Source organism: Lepisosteus platostomus, chromosome 3, assembly GCF_059453375.1.
Source record: "Lepisosteus platostomus isolate fLepPlt1 chromosome 3, fLepPlt1.hap1, whole genome shotgun sequence".
Lineage (NCBI taxonomy): Eukaryota > Metazoa > Chordata > Actinopteri > Semionotiformes > Lepisosteidae > Lepisosteus > Lepisosteus platostomus.
Window position 1 is genome coordinate 43,017,956 of NC_142613.1, and position 26,748 is coordinate 43,044,703.

Consider the following 26,748-nt stretch of genomic DNA (forward strand, 5'->3'; position numbering starts at 1 on the left):
AATCCGAGGGGGACCTTACAAGCTCCACGTCGTTAGCACCAGAGATCCAGTATTAAGCACAGGGCCAGTATTGAGAGGAAGCAATGCTAATCACTGTGTACCTGGTACTTGCATGTTTATTTCCTGTAAGACAAATCAACAAGAATTTATTATTAACTTAATCTAAAACTTGCTTCAGGTCAATTCATTGATGTCTGCCTGCTTTCAAAGGTTCATTAAAACATGCATCACTTTTATGTGATTCTGTACAAATAGTAGGAATAAACTTAATTTATGTAAGGATGTGAATTTCTACTTTTCTTTGTATACAGAAGTCTACATACTGAAAGCCAATAGAATGCAACAATGAACCAGTTCATTTGTTGGGTTTTTAATTCCTATCATTTTATATTTTGTAATTACACATATACAAATAATGTATCTTGTTTGGATAACTGAAAATGCTGACTTTGTACTGTGTTCTTCTTAGCAGTCTGTTATGTGTACTGCAATTGTATATTTAATACAATTTTAACACTGATATGACCTCCATTTTTTCATGGTTTTGTGATCATCTTGTGCTAGAAATATGTAAAATGCAAGTTTTGTAATTCTCTGTAGGGTGCATTACTTGTATCATTGCTTTTTCTATTAGAAATTTGAAATGTTTTGGTGCTTACGAACTCTCTTTTAGTGATCCTACAATCAGGACATTTGATATTGATTGGAGAAGTAATGAGGCTATCACTTATAACACTGAAAACTCATGTGCACCCTGTAAGTTTCAGTGACTGCTTTGGCATGGCATACCATGACTGCCTCACTTGCCCCCCTGTAGTTCTTGGCACAGCTGTTCTGTGCAGCTTGGAAAATCTCTGTCATAGTCAACTATTGACAGTGCCTACTCAGACACCCTACAGGTTTAGTTTTGAAGCATTTAAACATTTTGGCAGTGACATTTGTCTACTTTTTGTATTCATAGTGGCTAATGGGTCATTGTTTCACAAACTGCACACATGATCACACAAACCTTTACTGTTTTATGTTTACTTATGTTTGCGTTTAAGAAACATTTTATATTGTAAATAAATAATCCTATAAAATGTAATACTGTAAGTAATAAGTAATGTAGAAGTTTAAGAAAGTATTTTCAGATTCGATTTTATTCTAGACAATTACCATAACACCTCTATGGGCATGCAATCTTTTCCTTTGTGCAATCAGAAATTTTCTCTGTTGTTCTACTATTAATACTATACTAAGCTATTCTGTCTAAATTCAGAATATATTAATGTTTCCCTACTTAAATTATTCATCTGATCATTTATATTTTGAAGGTGCCAAAACTCAAAATGTATTCACTGAGCTGGCGCCTATCTGAGGCACTCTGCTGACCAAGAGATCTCAGTTTGTTGGGGTTTTCCTTTAGTCAGCAGATTTTCTAGTGAATCTGAGTGAGTTTACAAAGAGCAAATAACTGTGACTTGGACTTGAACCTTTTTCAGTTGTGCGTGTATAAACGTGTCCTTTCCTTTATTATTTCAAAACCTTGCCACTTTTTGTTTTCACTTAGCTGTTGTTTGATCACCACAGCAAAAGTACCTACGTTCATAACTTGCAGGCCTATTTGTTCTTTTGTACCCACGCAATCAGCATTGAAGTGCATAGCATGTTACTGCAAAAACCACTACGTGAATATGCAAGTGTTAGCATGATGCTTTGAATTCTGTGGCATTGTAAGCCAGAAAGTGAACTCTGATCCAGCCAAAACACAAAGGGCTTATCATCCACAAATTATCTGTTCTAACCATTAGTTATTGGATTTTTAAAAAAGTTTTTCATTATTCCTTCGTAGTAGTAAAATAATTATACATATGCAATATATTCTGTTTCTGTGTGCTCACACACATGCTCACACTGTTCCTTACCAGGATGTTCTGGAATATGTGATATACATTTAAAGTGAAATGCAATATTTTACATTTCCATTTTGCTGTTGCTGGAAATGAGAACAAAAGAATGGTGCACAGAAATTATACTTGGAAAAGACAGTCCTGCAGAAGTGTGAAATTCTGTCTTCATAACTGTTCCGGTCTGACTTGACTCAAGCTGTCTGTTCATTTATTCAATTCTCAGCTAATGTGACAAGTGAAATAATGCAGAAACCTTTGCTGATTAAACCTCTAGGCTTCTATCACTTTTAGCATTTGACCTTTTCACTTTTGAAGAACTTTCAGTTAATCGGAACAATCTCCTAGTATTCAAACAGACACACAGACATATTCTCTTAATAGTCATGTCCATGTATATTTGTCTTGCACAAAGCTTCTCTGTTTTACATAGGAAGGAATGACATTGTTCTATTTTTTAAAATAATTTAATTAATATTTAGTAGTTTCTGTGGAAAATGTTTTACTTTAGCTTAAATGTTGCCAGTCTTGGAAAATAAGACTTAGATTTTATCAAAATACTCTTCTTTCATTCTCCACAATTTGGTGACTGCTATTATTTTTAACTAACCTTACTGTGCCTTTCCTGGTGGTAGCAGATATCTCTGAAATGATTAATTTTTTTAAGGTATTTATTTTAAGTATAATTGCTAGCACGTTTTTCTTTCTGTGATCTGCAGAATTATGAGGTCTTATAAAAAGCTATTTTCTTTTTTCAAAGATTAACAGTAAGAGATTTTAATATGGCATTTGTTGGGAAATTAGCAGTTTGATAGTTTGACCTGTTTTTAACAATAAAAGGGCATGAAAATGGAAAAATAGTGTAATATTATAACAAAATAAGGGGCAGGAAATAACCAATAGTTACACTGTGTTCCTTTAGTCTACAGCACAGCTTTAATGGAGTAAATAATTAAGTTCAAATTTGGAGAAAATAAATGTTAATAATAACACAACTATATGACATACTATAGACAAATATGTGAAAATAATGTGTTCCTACTTACTACAGATGTAGAGAATTCTTTAATTCTGTCCCTGTAATCTAAACACTACGAAACGCATAAAATGCAGAATAAAGAAAATCTAAGAAAAATGCATCTTCCCCAGGACTAAATGTCATCTCTAAAACACAGATGCTCACAGGTGAATGGAAAGGTTTCCTTATTCTAAAAAAAGTGTCACTAAAATAATAGAGAACATTTTATCCCGAGGATACCACAATATAGAAAATCAGATTTTCCTGAAATAAATAAGACAACAAGCTCTCTTCTAAAAACAGTTAATTACCTAAACATAGTATGGTTCCAGGGCTGGTTAGAAAAAGGAGCTTTCCCAGTCACAGTTCTGGAGATGATTAATTTTAATAACGATGTTCTCTGTTCTCCCTTTCTCTTCTTTTCTGTTTTCTGTGTTCTTCCCTTCCTCTGTTCCTATTTTATGCTGTGGTCCATTCCATTGGAGGCTGTCTTAATGACTTTCCTTGGAATGGCCTGTTATTGTTGAATGTTTATTCTTTAATGCAAGTCCTAATGACATACAGTACAGTGAACACACTTTGATCATGTTTTCCCCTTTGTTGACTTGCTTCCTAATCCCAGGACAGGTAAATACTGCCAAACCATTAACCATTCTTCCAAACATTCTGAATAATGTAATGTTGGTACACATTGTGAAACCCCCCAGTCATAACGATATCATAATTAGAAATGTCAACTACCCCCAAGCGGAAACGGAAAAGGTCTTTATGCACAGAATTTTTGCAGATTAATTAATTAACTGAAATTAAATTAACTAACATTAATGTTTCTATTCTCTTGGAAGGTGTTAAATGAAGTGTTGTCATAAAAATGGAATTCAATCTTAAAAGCAAATCATTGGGTATTATGCAAATAACTTGAGCATTCCAATTCATTATTTTCCTCTAGTTACACCGAAAGACAGAATTTGGTGATGAAAAATGTTTTCAGGTACACTTTTGAAGGTGAACTGACTCTTGCACACGTTTAGTATATAGATTTATGAGATTTATTAAGCATGGAAGAACTGTATTGCACCTGAACAGAATTAGGTAGAGAATTTGAAAAATAAATCTTTCAAAATATTTTAGAGGTTGTATATTAGAATTATGGGCTTCTTCTCAGTCTTTGATATGAAGTTGCTTAAGAATAAGATATGACATCACTACCATCATCTGCATCAAAATGGAGAAAAATCAGTCAACAAGGTTTGATCATTTGTTTTTGACCCCTACATGTAGGTTTTAGTTAAACTAGGTATATAGAAAAAGTTTGCACTCATGATTGTAAAAGGTGTATAATTTCAGATATAGGATATAGCTAGACTTTTTAAATAAGTTTAATATTTTTTAAACCCTCAGGATTATCTGCATGGTAACACATGTGACAAAGAATCTTTATCTTATTTGATTTTATGATTTAATTTGCTTTGTACCAGTGGAGTCAACAGTTACAAACTCAAAACAAATGCAAACTAAAACAGGAAAATATAAGAATCAGAGGGATATTCAGTGTAAAACTAAAAGCATGCTAATGTCTGATTTTTTTTAACTTCATAGGAGACAAACCAGTGCCAGACAAACCTGCAAAACCGGCTGCTCCTATAGTTCCACCCAAAAAGCCAGCTGTCCCTCCAGGAAAGGGAAGCGTTCTGCTTAGAACTGGAACTGTACCTCCTAAACGGCCTGACAAGCCACAGTTACCTCCACCTGGACCCAAGTGAGTGACTTCCCGTTCCTTCTAAGTGTAACGTGATGTCTAAGAGGTACTGTGCTTTACTCAGGCCTTAGTACTTGGAAGAATTAGCCATTCTTATTTATTATTTTCAGTGTGTTTTTAACCAGTTTTTTAATTAAACAACTTTTAAATTCCTTTAAAATTCCATATAAAATGGCACAATCATCACCATTTTGCTAAAACTGCAGTGAAGACCGTTCCTCAGTAGTTCATCCTCTAAAAATCCGTCTCACAATCACAGTGAAACTATTAATAATAATAATTAATAATTGCTTACACTTATATAGCGGTTTTCTGGACACTCCACTCAAAGCACTTAACTGGTAATGGGGACTCCTATCCATTACCACCAATGTGCAGTATCCACCTGGGTGATGCAATGGCCATAGTGCATCAGTATACTCACCACACAGCAGCTATCAGTGGGGAGGAGAACAGAGTGATGAAGCCAATTCATAGATGGGGATGATTAGGAAGCCATGATTGGTAAGGGTCGATGGGAAATTTGTCCAGGACACCGGAGTAACACCCCTACTGTTTTCGAGAAACACCCTGGGATTTTTAATGACTGCAGAGAGTCAGGACCTCGGTTTTATGTCTCATCCGAAAGACAGCACCTATTTTACAGTATAGTGTCCCCGTCACTTTACTGAGGCATTAGAACCCACACAGACCGCAGGGTGAGCGCCCCCTGCTGGCCCCACTAACACCACTTCCAGCAGCAACCTTAATTTTTCCTAAGAGGTCTCCCATCCAGGTACTGACCAGGCTCACACTTGCTGAGCTTCAGTGGGTTGCCAGTTATGAGCTGCAGGGTGATGAAGCTACTGTAGTTTGAATATTCAAGATGTTGTCATGAATGGAGTTTTGTATATTCTGTTTACAGTGACTCTTGTGGGGAGCAATGCACTAGCACAACAGTTATGTTGACATGCCAAAACATGTTGTAATTTATCCAAATTTTGAGAACGCTTATTTGTAAACTTTAATTTTCAAAGTTTAGGAATTTCCTAAGCAGATTTTGGAAACATTATGCATTAAGAAGGGCCTCCGTATCTTTAATCACACCAAAATGGACTGTTTTCTTCAGTGCATATTGTGAAGGCAGCTGTTGACCTGAAAACAGCTGAAAACTGCAGTTTTATATTAAGCTCCTATGAATTCAAGTTCATTTGTAAAACTGCACCACGCACAGCATTTTGTTATACATGGAGAGAGAAAATTGCACTTCATCTTTCAGTGCCTATTATACAGTAATGATTGCTTGCTCCATAAGTATTCAGCCAAGTCAAGTCCTCTATTTCTTCTAAAGTAATTGCTAACTAGATTGCATTATAACAATATAATTCAAGTTTGTGCATTTGTAAATCCATAGTAAACAATACCTTAGCCAGCACTGAAATTGCAGTAATAAACCAGTGCAGTTTTACAAAATTGGCTAAATCTGTTACCTTCGCTGATTTACAGGGTTTTTAAATAGCTATTGTGTTTTATAGCGGCATAAAAGGGAATACTAGGTGTGTATGCTGTGAATCTAGGTGCTTTAAGAAAATGGAAGGTATTGATTGAAAGTATTCCAAAATCACAGAAAAATAACTGACACCTTACCTTTAGACCAGTGCAACTAAGAATTAGATAATGGAAGAAACCAGATGCTTACAAAATCTGTTGTGATTCCTTTGTATAATGTTGAATATAAATTATAAAATACCAAAAGTGATAGATACATTATTTAAGTCTCTTGAACCTTGTCACTTTGAAATGAAAACATTGTTTCATGCAGTGGTTATACAAGTATTATAGGACTTTTGCTGATACTTTTGGTCTGGTTATTGAGCTACATGAGCAGAAGAATGCTGGTTGAACTCTCAGTTCAACAGATATGGCTACAGAGCCTCAGAAGGTATTCACCCCCTTGATTTTTTTTGCTTTTTGTTCCTGTTACACCTCCAAATTTTATAACATTGGAATAATTTTTTCTCCCTTCTATAACACAAAAAAATAAACTCATTTATGAATCTAAAAATATTTTTTATTCAAGAACAACTGTTTCTCCAAAATAAAAGATTTATGTTTCTCAATTACAAAAATATTCACCACCCAGTCCTCGAATCAAAACTGAGTACACAGTCCTCTTAGCAGCAATTACAGCCGTGAGTTTTCTTGGGTATGTCTGTATGAACTTTGCACATTTAGATCGTGGAATTTTTGTCCATTTTTCAATGCAAATTTGCTCCAACAGCAGTTTTCAGGTCATACTACAGATTTTCAATTGCATTCAAGTCTGGGCTCTGGCTGGGCCATTGCAGAATACTAACCTTCTTTTTTACAAGCTATTCCTTGATAGTTTTTGCTGTGTGCTTTGGGTCATTCTCCTGCTGGAAAATGAATCTTTGCCCTTAAACACAGATCTCTGCTTAACTGAAACAGATTCTCCTCAAGGATTTGCCTGAATTTGGCTCCATCCATGTTGCCCTTGATGCAGTTCCTCCTACTGAAAAGCAACCCCAGAGTATGATGCTGCCACCACCATGCTTGATGGTAGGGATGGTGTTACCTGGGTGTTTGGCTGTATTTGTTTTGCGTCAGACATAGTGCTTGGATTTCAGGCCAAAGAGCTCAACTTCAGTCTCATCAGACCAGAATTTTTTTCCCCGAAAGGTTTCAGGTTTTGTCACATGGTTTCTAGCAAACTCCAGGCGTGACTTAATGTTGGCCTTTCTCAGAAGTGGCTTCCTTCTAGCCACTCTCCCAAAGAGGCTGAATCTGTGAAGTGCTGAAGAGATTGTTGATGTCTGGACAGTTTCTCCCATTTCAGCCAAAGAGCTCTGCAACTCTATCAGTGTTGTAGCTGTCCTCTTGGTCACTTCTCTGACAACTGCCCTTCTTGTCCGGTTGCTCAATATGGTAGGGCAGCCTGATCTTAGTAGTGTCTGGGTTGTGCCATGTTTTTTCCATTTTGTTATAATGGACTTCACAGTGCTCCTAGGAAGTTCAAAGCTTTGGCAATCTTTTTATGACCTTCTCCAGCTTTTTTCCTCTTAACTTAATCTCAAAGTTCCATGTGTAGCTCCTTGGTCTTCATGACAGCAGGACTGATCTGATCTGCTGTTTTAGTTGAGACCTCACAGTCAGTGATATTTATTGTGCAATAAAGCAATTGAACACAGGTGGATTCGAAATGAATGCAGGTGTACCTTGTTAATGTATTTAGTATGATCTCTCAAGATAATTGAATACCTCACCCAATTTAGGTTGTTAAAACAAAACTGAGTGAATACTTATCAGTTAAGTCATTTTCAGATTTTTATTTTTAATATAATTCTGAAGACATCTAAATACTTTTTCATTTTAACATTATAGAGAATTACTTCTACAGGAGTGGAAAAAATACAATTTAAATATGCTTTAATTTGACTTTGCAACACAGCAGAATGATAAATAATCAATGGGGGGTGAATACTTTTTGAAGGCACTGTACATGCATAATTTGTGCTACAGTGAATAAGATGCTGTTGGTACTTTTCATTAGGGAAAAGTTCCCATAGTTGTGGCAAGAACATAACCAAGGCTTCACTCTCTCACAGTAGAGCAAAATCAACACCATTTTTAAACTTCCTTGTTGAACTACAAAGTGCAGAATAACTTTTGGTATATATACATCATAATTAAGACTTGCTAAGATTTTTGAAATACGGAGGTACTGTAGGTGCAATAGCTGTAGACTTCAGAGGCATTGTAGTCTCCTAGTCTTTTTTTCTAAATTGGTGTGACTTTTTCTAATTTGTCTGCAGTTTTATTGCATATTTACATAAAACAAATTACATTAGTTAAAAAATAAATGAGTTTAAACAGTTGAATTTAAAATAAAGGTTTTGTTCATCGTGGAGAGGACATTCAGTTAAAAACTCTATGCAGATAGCAGCCCAGCAAATGAACCCAAGGCCCCAGTGCTGCAAAGCAGCTGTGCTCCCCATTGCACCACAATTATTTAAATGTCATGTGTTTTATAATTGTAAACATTTAATTGCCAACACTTTATTTTCAAATGTTATTAAGGTTATATGAATGCATTGGGTCTATATGTTATCATAGAGGGACAAATGTATTCAATAATAAATGCATTGGTACTTTTTTGATAGTGACGAGTCACATTAGTTTCAATTGCAGCTATATACTGTATATCAAATATATGTGCTTATAAAAATTAGAAATTAAAAAGGTAATAATTTCCAATAATTTAATTTTAGTGGAAATGTTACATAATGCCATTATCTGTAGTACCACCAGCAAAGGCATTTTTTATTATGGCTTGATTGTTGTATTGCTAATACAGTGTTTTTTATCAATATGTTATTCCTTATCCACCTTGGTCTTTTGTTTCCTGTTTCTATAAGAAACATCTTACATTCTCGATGATACAATGTGCTTTTAAATAAATTATGATTACACCAACTTTCTGAGAGAAGGAAATTCAACACAGATACTACAAAGCAGAGTAACCATTTCAGAAACCTTGTCTGTGGTCCCTGCATTCTTTTAGTCTTGTTTGTTCTCTTAAAGAACAGCACTTTTACTTAATCTTTTTCTAAAACCTTTTGGCTTTTTATTTTTTCCTTTATGTATCTTTTTCTTGTGTTAGGCAAGTAATTTGAATTAACTGTAAAGCTTTGGAGAAAATGAAACATGAACTGCAGTCAGTAGGTGACAATCATATGCCTTGTAACAGTAGCCTGGTGGGTGGTATAATAAATGACTTGTTTTTAAATATAAACATCTAATGTGTTTCTGTTTATCAAAAGTAGTTGCTTAAAGTGTTTTTTTTTCTGTTTTGTAGGCCAAATGGAGAGGTGCCTTCTATACGGCCAAAGTCTGAAATTGAACCAACACCTCCTAGCAAACCAAAGACATTGTCTGGTGATTGGGGTGATAAAGCAGTTGAAATAGGTATGTGACAAATGAAAGAGTGAAAATTGTAATTGTAATTTGATTTCAGATCAAGATTTTGTTGTCTAATTTCTAGTATGTAACCTTTGTGGCTGCTTTTTATAACTGTTTTCTGTGTTTTTGGCAATGACAATATAGCTGATTGTTGCTAATGTGACACTTAAATGAGAATAGATTAATATTGACTACATAACATAACTAGAAATCTAAACAGGGAAAATACTGCATAATTAGTTGAACATCAAAAGAGATTTTCAACCAATTTATTTCTGGAAACAAATATACAAAATACTTTCTTTAAAGTAACATACATTACTTTGAGAAATACAACATAGAGATCTGAAGGTCAGGGGTCAATATTGTGAGTAGCACTTTTAGAACCACTACTTTTGTATTTCTTAAGAGCTATCTTTGCCAGTGCTGTGTGACCCTTGATCATCTTGAAGTCCCAGGCCTCTTTAAACTTTGCCTCATTGTCGGTACAAACAAAAAACAGCAATCACAATACTTAAAGCAAGAAATGAAAACTAGATGCAGAAATAGAAACAATTAAAGCCTCATAGGTTTTACCTGTTTAATTTCTATAACGTCCTTTGTGATCAGTTATTTGTATTATTTTTGCCTGGCAGTCTTTACCTAACAGGAGCTGTGATTTCTCAATTTCTTACAAGAAGCTTAGAGATGTAAATTAAGAGAGAATTCTTGAGTACTTTTTCTACGGTTTGGATCAATAATATATGTCATGCTGTGTGGTTCAGAGGATTCAGTTACAATTTGTTGTCACCCTTAATAGAAAATGTAGCCCCTTAAAGTATATAAATGAAAATGTCTCCAATACCGAAGAATGGTAGTGGTCAGCATTTCCTCTTTATTTTGCATGTAATTTTTAAAAAATTGATGACGCACTAGGAAGGCAATACTCTAAACTGAATCTACTAAGCTTCCAACTTAAGTCCGTTGTGCTTTTGTAATGTTTTCAAGCAGATGGTGATTTACCCAGTTTCTCTTTCTGTTGTGAAATAATACTAGTAATATACAGTAGTAACATACCACCATCACTGACAAACCTGTATAACCAAACAACATATTCAGTAAATATGAATAACAAATTATATCGTTTAATGAATTAAGTTTTAATTTTATTGATTTGCTATCATGACATTTATTAAATGCTCACTGTTCTCCTGTAATGCTAGAATAAATGATACTCCACATCAGGGACTGGTGTGGTCATAAAGCTATTTTTCCACCTACACAGTACATTTTACACCATTCATCTCTGGATTGAAACTTTAATCAAACTTTTGTTTACTTCTACTCCTCCATTTTGCTTGACAAAGTTCGAAAAACTGTGGGCATCAGGCCAGCACCCTGCAAGTATCCTATGATTTTGTTTTGGAGGGCTTTTACTATTTCTGTTATTAAGCTTGTATTGTATTCTTTGTACATAACCAGTAAAAAATATCAGATGTGTAAAAGTGCTTCAAAAATGGTCCACGTGCAGGTTCGCCAGAAAACTGGAAAATAGTTCTATTTGTCATGCAAATGATCAGACAAATTAGTTTGAATTGTATTATTATTCCTTCTCACACTGTAACCCCTTCATTATTAATTTATTGTTGAAAATATGATACTTTTTGTCCTTCCTGCAGATGGTTTAAGTATATTTTGAAATTCTGTGAAACCTGTTGCATTGCCTTTTACTTCTTATCAAGGCAAATGATACAATGAGGAAATGGAAGAATGGTGTACTGTGAAGATGTGTTAATAATCTAAGAAATGTTTTGTGAACTTGATCTCGAGGGAAGTTTTGTGAAAGTATCTAGATATTTTTTTCAAATGTCTTTTGAGGTAGCACTAACGTTTTGCTAAAAGCTATGCTACATCAAAGAGCCACTAAAAGGTTTCCATTTTCCATGAAAGAGTTCATGCCCGAATGAATCACTTCTTTGAAACATTTTTCATAAGAGTCTTTATTTAGAGTCTTTATTTTTTAACCTCAGTCAACTTGGTGATAAAGTTTTATTATTTTTTAACATTTTGTAGTATTTAGGTTGAGGAATGTCGAATGGTATAGCCTTTCCTTTATACAGTGTTTGATGTTGCATTACTGAATATGTTTACCTAATATGCTGAGAAAATTATTGTAACCATCTTTGATAAAATTGCAAGGAAGTGACAGTTATTCTAAGGTTTTGCAGATTTATGTGCTGCAATCCCCTTTGTGCATTTATAGTGCATGCTTCTGCTTATAAATAACCTGACCTGAATCCAAGTGCCATAAAAGTGCAGCTAAAAGCAGAAAAGCTTATTATTGTTCACTGTAGTGGTGAAGTTATGAATGTATATGAAATGAATGGGGTTTCCTTGTGCCGAAGACAATATTTAGTTGTTATAGCGTGCATGTTTGAGTTGTTAGGGAAAAAAACAGGACCTAGTATTCAAATCTATTCATTAATTTGGTTTTTGTGCATATTAGGTTTGAATGAAAACATTTGTAGTTACAATACATGTAAAGAATGCTGTGTTTTTGCAAATGTGTTCTTTTATTTCTACAGATCTTATAAGTTTTGATGAGCTCAATTCTACCTCAGGAAAGCTCTCCCACCCGACAACAAGTAGACCAAAGATGCCTGGAAGAAGGCTGCCCACACAGTTTGCAGGGGGCCATTCAGTGAGTGTCTTTCTGTGTCTGACAACTACAAAGCAAAAGAAAGTTCTGTGTTGTTTACCTGTAATATTTTATGTAGTGTTTTACATTGAGGTACAAATGATTGAGATCCATACATACAAAGAGCATACCAATTGGTTCCTGTAAGAAATACTATGAATTCCACATGGTGGAATGGATGAACAAGCTCAAAATATAAGACAATGAACTGATGCTAACTCATTAGTGTAGCTGAGTAATGAGGTTTAAGACTGCTGACTACAGTGAGTCACTCATTCAGTGTTTGCATGAGTTTGTTTACATTAATTTGCAACTTCTGCTCTTTAATTCCATGATTTGCTAAAAAAAAAAATCAGTTGTGCTATTTAGAAAATTAAATGGAAAATGTGTCACATGAGTAGAGAATCACAATTAAAGGTGCATTCCTCTTAGCCTAAGCCTTATTCAAGAGTAAGTTAGGAGCCAGTCTAAACTTCTAAAAGCAATTTGGTGATGATGCACTCCCTTTCCAACTAAGCCAATGTCATAGTGTACACTGAACTCTTCTTAATTTCATGGGCTTCAGCGCCCCCCCCCCCCAAACTATACTGCAAATCTAGAACAAGATGCTAAAACTGTAAAGGACACACATTTTTAACTAAAGATAGAGCTGTACAGAGAATAAGATGATTGTCTCAAGGATACTGAAGCAGATGCTGTCATCTCAAATTCTATACACTTTTTTACCTGTAAAGGAACACAAGACAGTTTCATAATCTAGTTCTTCTGATCTTGCGTGTTTCAGCTAATTACAATGGCCTATAGCTCAAACTTAATATGTGAAATTTTGTTCCACCTTTTTCTTTGTTACTATCACAGCTATCACTATAACTTTCAATGTTTAGGTCAAGTTGTTTTTCTGTTTTCAGACAAATAAAGAGATAATTGCAGAAAAAAATCAGATGGAAGAAGAAGAAATTACCAAGCCAAAGTTATCAGACTTCAAAAAGGTAAATTCTAGCACTGTTGATACCAAATTATATACTGTAAGGCTTTTATTCACAGTGGATGGACAGTATTTTAAGACATGGTTTGTATCAATAGAAGATCAGGGAGGAGGACTGAAGTTAGATCTAATAGTGAAAAGTATGCATTTCATTACAGACAACAAATCATAGTTTAGTGGTTATTGTATTGCATTATGTAAAACTGATTTTCTTCATAGACTAAAAGAAAATACTATGAAATACTCTTAAATGTGAACAAAAACACTTCAGAGATAATTGGAATGTGGAGATTCTGCACATTTTAATGAAAAGTATAGCTAAATTCCTGAGAACATTCAATGTGCAATATTTTTTTTTTCAGCATTTGATTTTTCTGCAATTGTGAATGTGAAACAGTTGAATTTGTTCATGGGCAATACTTATTTATATGACAGTTTTCTTTGATCAATCACAACATTTTTCATTGGCCCTATAGATTTATGTAAATATATACATAAATTCCCCAGAATGCTCTGATTACCTAAATGTGTTTTTACTGTAACAGGTTACATAGCAAATTAGGTTTAAAGGTCAACATCAGAAAATCACAAAAGTAGCGTGATGGCATGTGCAATGTGAGAAATTAGAAGAAAACAGCTACTGAATGTTAAATGGAAAAGGGTTCTCATATAGGCTTTTCATATAGTTCATGTCAGTTATATTAACATGCATTTCTATAATGTGGTCAGCAAGGGAGTGGACAATGTAGGATTAAATGTTTCTGGGGATAGGGAGAAGGCACCAAAGTAAAAATGCAAAATAGTGTAGGGTGATAAAATCTTGAATGATCTTGAATAAAGATTACTTACTCTGACCAGATGAAATCTTACAGAAGTAAATTCTACAACTAATAGATTTTGGTTGAGCAATTGCAGCATTTGAAGTAGTGTTGAATGACCTCCTTTTCTGAACATTTCAATATCATGTTGCCATTTATAAACTGGTCTTGGTTAATGTTAAATGGGGTAAAATCAGTATTTAGTCCTTTTTCTTCTTTTTCCTCGGATATCCTCAACAGTTTTTGACTGTATTATTTAAATATATTAAATCCATCTGGAGAACATTTTTTGTTTTGTGGTACAAACTTCTTTTGAGTTTCACCGTAGCCTTTTTTATTCTTTAACTTTCAGCTAAGCAAGGAAATATGATTACAGGAACTAGTGGATCTAAAAAAGAATCTCATTTATACCCACAGGGTTATGTAATGTTATTATTAATACTATTAATACCTCTGATTCAGCCTTGACATGATAAGGCTTTCCTAATGCTTGATGGATCTCAAATAATAAAGGATTATGTACATCTGTGAGCGCTTTTAATTTTATATGAAGCATTACAAACAATATTTTACAACAACATATTTGTAGATTTGGACCTTGACTGTGATTTTGCTTGCTGGAAATAGCAGTCCATTTTCTATGAGTTGCTGTGATTACCACTTCTGCACCTAAAAATAAAGACAAACACTTATCTGCGTTATTACTAACACCTTTGAAAGGCCCCAGTGCTTTCACATCCTGTGCTGGGTTGACATGAGACAGGAACAGATTTATGCATCATGAAAGCAATGTAGTCCTGCTGTGGTCACCTGGAGCCACATATTCCTGTGGCCATCCTTCAATCATGACATAATTGAAACATTGTTGACTCAGTTGGCCTAAATTTTCATTTTAAGTTGTTGTGAAAGTTACATTATCTTTCAGACTTTGTCTGCCTGTATCTATCTCCTATTCATCTTTCTGTCTATACCTGTCTGTAAAATATTTGCTTATCTAGACGTCTCCGAGTAGACGTGTGCACATTTATGAAACCTTGTACAAAATGTCTTGAAACCATCTGAAACCTTTTACGGTATTTTTATTTTTGCTTGGTTAAGGGACTAATTTGTATGCACCTCTGTTTTTTAGTCTTGTTAGCTTTTAAAATGTGTATCCTAATTGGGAAATGGGGGTTATAACTTTTTCATTTTATTATTGGTTTTATGTAATGATCATAAGCAGAACATGAAATTTCATTATAATTTAGGAGAGTTAATGGTAATTTAACACTGGGATTTTTCTTTTATCAACAGCAGTTGTTTCACAACCAGAACTGGCTTCAAAGTATGAACATGGAATTTAATTAAAATTATATTCCTTGTTAAAGAAAATCTGTCATTTTTATACGTTTTTACAATTAGAAATTTCTGTGTTTCTCAGGTATTTCTTTTGACTAAAGGAAACATTACTGTTCTTTGTTTTCCAATTCTAATTTGAAAACAAATATATTCACATATGTCCTAAAATCCTTGTAAATATTATAATATATAATGTTCTATAAACATTATGCTTCTATAGAAATACAGATTTAATTTAAAGGGAATTATCATTTTTCTTTAAAAAAAACAATGTAGAATTGGAACTTTTGCCATTTTCTAGCTCATACACTTTTGCAATAGCTGACCCAAGAGAACTGAAGGCATTAGCACATTAAAAGGCTTTCTGTCAAGACAACAGAATCTTTCCATACCACTCATCTGAAAATGGAGATGAATAAAAGTGTGGCCCAAATGACTACAGAGATTAAATCAGTCTGATCAATTACTTCAGCTGTCCTGCTTGGAGTTTCCCTTAGCTAACTGTTAGGAATGTGTCCCATTTGACCCCTGGTCTTAGTCATCATGGGCAACAGGCAAGATGATCCACTCTAAAGCTTCAACACTAGAAATATTATCAAATTGTACCAGGGTAATGCTCAGTGGGCTAAGAGTTGGTTTTCAGGGGAAGGCATTGTTTCAGATATTTAGTTAAAGACACTATTACTATAGTTAAAAAAAAACATTTAGTGTTTTATGAGGATAAAAAGGAAGGCTACCATTATTGATATGCTTTGTTGCAAAGTCAGCTACTTCTGTTAATCTGCATTTATCATTCTTTAAAGATAGTTTTAATAAACTTGAAGTGAAGGAGCATAGAAATCCTACGAAAGCATTCCTATAGTCTGAGACAGGAATAAAAACAATCATCATAAGGAGAGGTACTTCTTTGAATCAAAGTTGTAACCAGATTGTGTACAGGGAATATGAACACAGAAAGAGCACTGGACTCTGAGGTTTATTATAAAACAATATTTAAAGAGTTTATTAGGAAATTCTGATTTCCTATGTTGTAGAATCTGTATGCTAAATCATCTCTCCTGAGTAAGTTATGATTAATTAGAACAGAGAAACTGATTCGCATTCATTTTCGATCATCCATTTGTAGAGTCAAATTCGTCCTGCTTAGATCCATGTTTTTTTTATTATGAAACAAGTTCTCTGTCTTGAAAAAAGTTTTTAGTGTCTGGTTATAAGGATAGTATTGTGGGATTTCTATGTAGAAGGGGGGTTCTGATTACTCACTGACCTGTAAATATCTTTCCTAATGCAACCATTCTGTGATGCATCTTTATTCTGTGAATTTAGGGGGTAACAATCAGTGGCAGCACTTATTTCCTATTTTTGGAATATTGATTTTGTCCATCAGTTAGATTTGAGCTTAGTAAATGTATAAGTCCAACCAATGTTATTTTCTTAAATTATAATGCAATATGGAAAGTATGGAAGAAGGTAATATTGCAAAAATAAGCATAGGGCTGTAGCATTTTTTTCAAGTATTAATATGCATATCTTTACAATAAAAAATAAAGAAAAGCTGGTTTCATCTTCTATTTCAAACTAGAGGATAACTGAAACATCACCATTATCTCAACAGAGCTGGCTATCTTGGTTTGAAATATTCTCCTTTTGTAGATGATCTTTAGAACAGTGGAGTGATTGACTACAAATTACTTAGAAATGGCTTTAAAACACTTTGCAGACTCATGGGCATCAACAGTTGTTCTTCTGAGGGTTTCCGAGAGCTCTTTTGATCTTGGCATGATGAAGCCACACACATCAATTGCTAAGACCAAACCAGACCACAATTTTCTGGTGTTTAGATAAAGGCAATGCCCTCAGAGTTACTCTCTAATGATGTTCTAATCATTTGCACCTGTTTTGGTGTTCTAATTCTTATCTAACAATCCAATTTTAGGCATTTGATACAATGATAAAGGTAGGGGTGTACTAACTTTTTCCGCACAAGGAAATTGCATTTCTGTTGATTTTAATAGTACAAATGAGTGCAAAATGTGATTTTTCAATGTTATTTTTTAAAATTAGATCACCTTTATCTAATGGTGTTGAAATGACGATCAAATATCCTTTTGTCCAAAAATGTAAAAAATAAACCTTTCCATGGGGTGTACTTACGGTTTCACAACACTGTATGTTTGTGTCTGTCTGCCATGTGATGGACTGGCATCCCATCCAGGGTGTATTCTGCCTTGAGCCTGTTGCTTGCCAGGATAGCCTTTGGCTCCCCAGTGAACATGGATTAGATAAAGTGGTTAGAAGATGGATGAACATATACATATTTGTGCATCATTTCATCCTTTTATGCTGAGGGTAAAGACATTTGTAATTGCAATATTAATTGTCATTATGCATCTGGCAACAGGGGATGTGAACTTTGGGTGACTTCATTTTTTACTTCTGCCCATTACTATTTAACAACGTTTGAGTTGTCCGTAGTGATGAAGTACTGCCTTTTAAACACAAAGGCAATAACGTCGGAATTGCTTTGAGCAGCACTGTAGCCTAGATATATACTGGACCAAATATTAAAGAAAGATTGCATAAGTTAATATCTTAAAGCACATTTTAGAGGCCAAATACGTATTGAAATATATAACTAATGGACCTTTAATTTGCATTTGTGATGGGGGGGGGAAGTGATCCCATTATAATGTCATATGTGTGTTATTTTTCTCCATTCAGCCATCACTGTTGAATCCAACTGCTGCCTTGCCCTCAAAACCAGCCTCTGCTGTTGTTACTACGGTAAACCCCAAACCCAAAGCAGAGGTGGAAGAAGAGAGTAAATCTGAAGTAGAAGACCTCAAAGCACAAATAATGGAGCTACTTCACACAGTAGAATTGCTCAAAGAGCAACAGATGTAAGTGTGATTTTTAAAATACTTAGCTGTTCACCTTCTTCAAATTTAATTAAACCTCAATCACTAAACCTGCTACCAAATAGACCAGACAGACTGAATGGCCTCCTCATTTGCATCTTTTCCTATGTTGTTAAAACTAACAACATGCTCAAAAAATCATTGGAATTTTCAGTGACAAATAATATAGTAATTTGTCTGAAAATATTGAAGACAGAAACCAAATGTCATTGATAGTTGCTGAATCCTGTGAAGGTGTTCAAAGTCATGTTTCTTAGGTGTTTTGTTGCAAATAATTATATTAAATAATTAAATAATGATTTGCTGTGATTAGCTTTGATTAGTTGTTAGGATTTAAGATTATTGTATTACTCAATCCCTCACTTTCTACTCTTAAACTGTCAATGTAAAATTCATTTCAAATTTCCATGTGTAAGTAACTAGATTTTTACACTGAAAGTCTAGTTACATTTTACATATATGTATAATGTATAGTTTTATATCTTCTTTTTTCACCTAAATCATGTTTTATTCCAAAATAAAGCAGGACTACATTGTTTATTCAGTGGTACATAGATTTGTCAAAAAAAGTTCCAAATTTTAGAAAATGATTTGGCAATACCTGGCTGTCTTTTATTGTTTCACTTTGGGGCCATTTAAATTGTCGAGCATGAATTCTCTACCAAGTTGTAAAGAAAAAAAATGCTCTTTTGACTTCAGGAAAGAAATTGCTGAACTGAGAAATGATTTGGATGAAGAAAAGTCCAAACGAAAGGCCTTACAGGTAAAAAATGTTGATTTTGATATTCTGGAAGTTCAGTGACACACTGCATTTGTCATATTGATCAGAAGATTAAGAGGTGACAAAAGCACAGCAAAGGCAGTTTTGTTCAGGGGTTTTCACTGCCCAACTGAGCTGCTAGTTTTGACTGAAAGGCCCTCAATGAGCACTTACATGTACAGCGCTCTCTCTGGGATTGAAATGGAAAACCAAGACAGGATTTTTTTTGCCTTCCACACAGAGGTCAACTAAATGTAATCCTGTTCTCTTTTCATGGTTGAACATCTTTCGTTTGGGTGCATTAAATCTATAGAGACACAGTAAGGTCTATGAATTTTAAATCTGCTAATTGTATGTTTTCCACATTGCCTTCAGCTCTTAAGTGAAAATAGATTAGGTATATAAATACTAATATACAGTGCAGTCCATAAGTATTTGGACAGCCACACAATTTTTGCTGTTTTGGCTTTGTACTCCAGCACATTGGATTTGAAATAAAACAATGACTATGAGGTTAAAGTGCAGAATGTCAGCTTTAATTCAAGGGAATTTACATCTGTACTGGGTGAACCATATAGGAATCACAGCCCTTTTTATACATAGTCCCCCCAAAAGTAATTGGACAATTGGCTGCTCAGTTGTTTCTTGGCAAGCTATGTGTTGTTTCATCATTAGTTCATGCACAAGAGAGAAAACAAAAGGTCTAGAGTTGATTCTAGATGTGGCATTTGCATCTGGAGTCTGTCGCTGTTGTCTGCTTACAGACTGCACTGTATGTAAGTTTCTATATTAGTCTTCTTAAAAAAAACTAATTATGGGATATAGGAGCATATCTAATCAAGCTTTTACTTTTGAACCCTTTTTTGTCCACATATCATTTTGGCAAAATAATGTCTTAATATTGCAGTGCAATGACCACTTTTTATCACTAAAACTAAATCCCAGTTAGTTTGTTTTTAATTTTGTTCAAAATCCATCTTCCTCTCCCGATCTCTTTCTTAGGCAGTAGTAAACTGTTTTTCTTCAGAAAAAGCAGAGGAAATGTGAAATCTCTCACACAACCTCTCCTCCCACCCGAGAGTAGTCCCAGTAAATATTTTTCAGAATTCTGTTCACAAAAATCTGGATTAGGCAACAATGGTCCTTGATTGCTTGGTGTCTGGAATTTTAAATGCACCAGATAAAAAAACAGCTAGTTTGAGTTATGCACTTAATTTGTTCAGTTCAATTGGTTTACGTAATTTAGGCCTGAGATTAAATGGGGAAAAAAATGAAAATGTTTTTAAAATCATTGCAAGGTCTAATGCAAAAATATGTATTTGTATCCAATACATTTCTGAAATTTAAAAAAATATATATATAAAATTGTGGAACTTGTTGATCTGATAAATGTCCCTGTCAAAATAAAATCTTACCTAAGCAGTGACAGTGCAATTTAGGATGGTGTACTCATGATGTTGCTACACACACCACTCCCAATAAATAAGGTTATGAAACATGGTGCATGTGCAGGAAAATGTTTCATATCAGACAGTGGGAGCTAAACACTTCTTATATTTTGGTATTGATTTTCCATTGATTGAACACAGTTGTCCTTTATGTGTTTTGCAAATTGTTACAAGGTCACCCTTTTAATAAAAACAATGTATTGTGTTTTCAGTTTCATAAAGATGGATAAATAATTCATTAATGTATCTGAATAATGTAGGCAGCCTTCTTTGAAAGTTATTAATCTCTACAGTACTTTGTTTAATAAATATGTATCTCAGTATACTATAAGGGTTTTATTCTGGAAATCAGATTTTTTTTTTCTTCCTTACCTCCCTTACAGATGGAGATAGAAAGATTAAAGAAGATGGTTCAATCAACATGAAGACTGATGCAATAAGCCGCTGTTAAAAACAATGCCACTGTGACAACAGAGGAAGGCACTAATTACAACTAGGAGGAAAATATTTGCCTAATTCTTTTAATAATCATTACCGTACTCTACACTTCTAAGAAAATGTCATTTTTTTGCACATACAGTAATAGCGATTTTCTAGTTATAGAAAAATGCAGTTCAATTGTGGATGTAAATGTTCTTTTTTTGCCATAATATTAATTGAGGCCTTACTAGCTACTGTGCTGGACTTGCAATCTTCACATTCATTGATGGATGGATGAGGTTTGCTTTCAATACTACTGAATCTGTATAAAGGGATAGGGGTTCTTAGTTTTTTTATTATTATGAAATGCTGTCAGTAGATTTTAAAATGCATATGTGCTATAATTGCAGTTATAAAGTATGTTAGCTTATAAAAATATATTAAAAGAAGGTAATATACCCTTGTAGCTGTATCAGTGACGAATCAATTGCTCTGTCTAAAGGGAAGTATAATTTTGTATTCTAACATTCCTGTCCAGGGTAACACTATTGTGCCTGTATAAATCATGTAGTATAGGTTAGCATGGGCGTATATCAGAAAGATTTCGAGTGAAAGCTTCAGGTATTTTTGATTATCTACTGATATTCTTATTAGTAGAAATAAAAGAAATACTTTTTTTCCCTCAGTTTTATATAGTTCTTTAAGGTAAAAGAAGAAAATATTCTGTTCTGCCCAGGATATGTATATATATACAGCCAACACCAAAAATGGTTTGTACACACTTGAGTTTCATTGAAGAATAGCTGCTTTGAAGAAACAGTTTTTCCTCAGTTTGTGTTTCAGTACAATAACCGTGATAGCAGTTCCGATATGCGGTGTGCATCTCGGTTACTTCAAATATAATGTTCTCTGAAGAATGAAGCATCCTTTTTCTTAAACTGATCAGTGGCTGTTCTGTTGGCTCATTTAGAATGTAGCTTTTAAAAGGATTATCGTGTTTTTGAAGATAATTTTTATAAAGAAACTGACATTTATTATGATATTGGGAAAAAATGCAACATTTACAAAAGCCTAAGGAAATACCCATCTTTATATAATTTTTGGAAATTCATTTAATTTAAAGCAAATGCAAACCTTAGTTACTATTAAGATGATCCTTGTCAGTGGTTATTCTATGAATGAGACTGAGAAATGGGTTTTAGTAGCTTGCGCTAAAGCAAGTAACACTGTAGATAATCACAAGGAAAAATATTGTTCTGTGCAATTTTGAGTTGTAATGGCTAGTATTATCAGTAAATTTTATAAAAGGGAAGTCTAAAAGTCCTTAGAACGATTGCTCAAAAAAATTGTTTAAAATAAATTACTTAATAATGCTGTGATTTGACTAATCACTGGTATAAGATTTCAAGCAAATTTGCTGCTTGTTACATTTTGGTGCAATTAGATGCTGAATCATAATATACTAATGTTCTAGATAGCATTGTTTCTTCTTTTGCTTAAAACTTCACTCCACAGCTTATTGTATGCCCTTGCCCTTTTCATTTTTAAACATGTATTTTCTAAATATCACAAATTTGTTTTTTTTCTATAATTTCTTTTTAAAATGCCAGATTCCACCTTTAAGGCAAAATTGATCAAGGAAGGAAAGAGTAAATTAACCCCCATCGACAGCTCTGTTATTCTGATGACCAATGTTTTTTTTTTTGGAAAGCATTCAAAGTGCTGATTGTAAGCCTCTATTCTCTGGGTGTATTAGAAATGCTTTTGAACTTTTGATCTCAAAATAGTGCACAAGGATCTTTTTTTTCTGAGATCGAAAAGGCATCTCCCATTTGATTATAATTATCCCTTTATCACAAGGTTTCTGCTTGATTCAAAATCTTGTGGAGAAGCTGAAACAACATAAAGGTTTAGGAGTATCTGAGTTCATATGAACATAAAAATTTAATGACTTATTTGCAATACTTTGCATTTTTTCTTGTTTAAACCTAACTAGAAACCTCATACTGCAAAACAAACATTAATAGCACTACAAATGATGACTTCTGGCAAGAGTGGTATACACTAAAAAAAAACAGGCTAAGTTCCCCATGCAGTCTTTCTTCTCCAGCAAACCTGTTCACACACAGACTTTACTTTCCTACAGATCTACACTCACTTGGCTCTCTGCTTAACTGAAGATTCCCATCTAAGATTTCCTCTGTCTTACCCTTCCTACGTAATCACCCTTCAGTCACTCTTCTTAAATTACATTTTCTTCATGCAATGCGAGGAGAAGCAAACCGCTTCAATATAGAATGTGTTTTATTGCATTATTGAATAATAACTCATTCTAAATACAGTATGTAGAAATGTAGAAATTATAAAATATGCTGTTTTATAGAATGAATCCAATTTTTTGTCTCATACAGCATTTATCAGTCTTCAAAAATATATACTTTTTTTAAATGCTCAAGTGGTCTTGAGTAAGTGAAATGCTGCCTTGCAGAAATTAGAAGTACATAAAGTTCAAAGCTATCTAGCCTTTTGTTGGCAACAGTTGGATGCTATACCAGTTGCCTAATCATAATGTGAAGTGCTCACATTTCAGCTTCAGCAAATGTTTTGCCCACATATCATGTAAAATTAACATATTTCTCTAATAGCTCTTTTTTTTAAATGATGGGCTGGAAACATTCCATTTAAAAAAGAAGTGACAGAACTTACTCATTATGTGTATTGTCCATTCCCAATGATTGTTAAATGTTATAAAATTGCATGAATTACTGAGATTGTTTTCAGACACAAAATAAATATAGCTTTCTAAGTCTTGAATATTTCTGTTGAATCTAGAGTGCCATTTTTTATTTTGAAGATTTGTGAAACTTAAAACACAGTAAAGGCTCCAAACCCCAAGAGGAGATTCATGCCATCCAATATGCATGCTTGCTAGTAGCGAAATCCAAGAATCTCTTCAGATTTTGAGCTTCAATATCATGGCAAGGAAACATGTTCCAGATTCCCACAACTTTTGTGTGAAAAAATGCCTCCGTATTTTTGTTGTTTCTGCACATCACATATTTCACTTGTGTCCTATAGTTTCTGTTCCAGTGTAAATTCTGAATAATTACTTGGTTAACTTTCAATGCTCTAAAATACTTGAATGATTATTGGTACATTTGAGGTCTTGAAATACCTCTTTTTACAAATGATCTTTTTATGAAAATTCAGTACTACAAAGCATGTGAATTATTACCCACACTTGAAATAACGAAAGCCAACTTCGAAACTATGAAGAAGTGATGCCAAAAAAAGTTCAAAACCTCCAGCAAATGTAGAGAGTAAAGAGGAAGGTGTTATACGACTTGTTTCATATCAAATGTATGCATCATATTCCGCTAACTAGATATTGGTAAGAGTGGCAGGAGAGATGTCACATAGTTCACCATGTCTTGCTTCATTTGTTGTTTACTATTGTATGCACCCTTACTTCTCATGTAAGAAAATTTGTGATTTAGACTTTATAATGGACCGTAAAGGTGTTAAGAACATGAAAATTGGGGAGTGTGTGTGTAATCACACAAAAAGCAAATGAAGATGTTACTGTACTGTACTTAGGTATGATTAATGATGTCTAACTAGGCAGGCAATGTTTTTTATAACTAAAACAATTTGGGGTCTGGAACAGATTGTTATTTTTCACCATAAAGAGATTTTTCTTTTTGTGAATTTTCACTAGATAAATGGGTATCTGGGAACAGATTACATTAGTCAAAAGAGGTATGGTTGTACTTCAATTAGTTCACCTGGTAGTCTTCTCTGTTCAGCACTAAAAACATTCAGTCATTCAAAAAATATTGTAAGAAACCTGTGTCTTAGTTAATGATTTTAAAGAGTCATTAAGATCAATTAAAACTATTAATATTGTGAAATTATTAGCAGAGAACGTGTTGTGGTCCTTTTCCAGGAAAAGAGGAGCTCATGGTGATAGACTCTACTACTGGGTATAGAAACAAGAGGTGTCAGAGGTAGTAAAGAAAAGTTCACTCCAATTAGACTTTTTCAATTCGAAGGCTAAAGCTTTTTTTGTTCCTGGATTAAATGAGAAAATATGTTTCACCTCATACTTGACTCTTTTCTATCAACTAACCCCTTCTCAATCAGCATGTATGTTTATCCTTGAAAACCTAAAATGTAAAAATCTTGCGTGCAGAGCCTTATCAAGCACAGTCTGAAAATCTATCTCATACATTCTTATCTGCTTGTATACTTTATGCTAACAACTGTTTACAGCTTAGTAAAGTATGACTCGCCTTTTCTACATCCATTTGTTACTGTATACATTATTAGTTCTGATGAACATTTAGACTAATAAATGTTGTATTATCCCTGTCTTGTCTACTGAAAGAACTTAACAGTCTTCAAAAAACATTTTTTCACTGAATGACAGCAGCATGGAGCAATTAGGGTACTGTACTTCCAAAGGGAGGGATATGGACTCACAGGTGGAATGCTGGTATTTTACACATAAGATACGTACTTTACTCTTAATTCTTCTGTCAGTGTGCTATGGTATAAAATGTAGAGCAACAGGTTTTCAACGTAAGTTTTCTGACTAAGTAAAAGAATATAAAGTGCAATTCTTAGAATAGCGTTATGACATCTGTTTATGTGAAGTGTCTCTATTATCTTTAACATGTCTAGATTAGTTTTAGTTGAACATTTTTAGTCACTCTGATATACTATATATTGTCTTTTTGTACATGGTAAATAGCCAACTGAAATATTATTTTTAACATTAAACATTAATCAGCCATTTCTCTTTCATCATTTAATTTTAGATAATTATAGTAACTTATCTCAGAGAAACTTGATATCCTCCTGTAGCGACAAGGTCTATTGCACTTAGAGTTATTAAATTTTCTAATACTATTGGTGTTGCCTTGACCAAGCAAGCAACTTGGTACTTCTCTGTAAGTGAAGAGGAATGTGGCTAATTGGCCCCTCTGATAAGAGACATCATAAAGCTGTGACCATCGCTGAACCATATAATGAAATATAGCACAGATTTATGTAGGTTCCATCAACTGGTCTGATTCCTCCCAAGACTACTGGTCCAAGGTCACTGTTCAACACCCAAAGGATGATTCACCAGTTGGGGATCTATAGGGTAGATACCGGAACTATACACGATGGCATCCTGTCCAATCACCAGCTGTGATGTCGCGCCTTAAAAACTAGCACCCAAGTCAGTTTGGCTGGTTAACTCACTGGCTCCTTCCCTCTCTGACTTAATGAGCAATCTGCCTTTTCCAGCCACGTGACTGCAAGCAGTCCAAGTCACTTCACTTGGCCATTTCACAACACCAGGCCAAGAAAGTGAGTCAGTAAAAAATACAGAATTCTGCCCAAGATATTCTTTCTGAAACAAGAAATCTTGTGTTTGCAAACCCACTGTTATTTTTGCCTGATCAATGAAATAAGACAGCTGGATTCTTTTGTCAACATTCAGGCATATTCAGCATCAATCTAGCTGTAGCTGGGACTAACTGAGTTGTCCAAATTGTCTACCTTGCACCCTAGCCACAGAGGACAACTGTGCACAGACTGCATTATGGTTACTACTTTTAAAGTCAGAAGTCAGTTTGATGCTCCTTTTTGCAGAGCTGCCTGAGACCTAATGCTAGGCGAGGCTCTCTCTCTTCTTTCTGCACAGCAGCTGCCAAGTTGGACCACGGACCATCACAGTGAGTTCTGTCTTCACAATGGGAAACTTGAAC

At 34.2% G+C, this 26,748-nt stretch overlaps 1 protein-coding gene across 3 annotated transcripts in view; it reads left to right on the forward strand.

Annotated features, from left to right (window-relative positions):
- cd2ap (CD2-associated protein) overlaps nt 1-23,803 on the forward strand; it is an 82,483-nt gene extending 58,680 nt beyond the window's left edge. For all 3 annotated transcript variants that reach the window (XM_088625672.1, XM_088625670.1, XM_088625671.1), the window contains 7 exons: nt 4,507-4,666; nt 9,522-9,631; nt 12,190-12,305; nt 13,211-13,291; nt 18,165-18,343; nt 19,061-19,124; nt 20,953-23,803. In XM_088625672.1, coding sequence (XP_088481798.1) covers nt 4,507-4,666; nt 9,522-9,631; nt 12,190-12,305; nt 13,211-13,291; nt 18,165-18,343; nt 19,061-19,124; nt 20,953-20,994 — 752 coding nt within the window. In that variant the 3' untranslated portion in view covers nt 20,995-23,803. The remainder of the gene's footprint in view (nt 1-4,506; nt 4,667-9,521; nt 9,632-12,189; nt 12,306-13,210; nt 13,292-18,164; nt 18,344-19,060; nt 19,125-20,952) is intronic.
- The last annotated feature ends 2,945 nt before the right edge of the window (nt 23,804-26,748 follow it).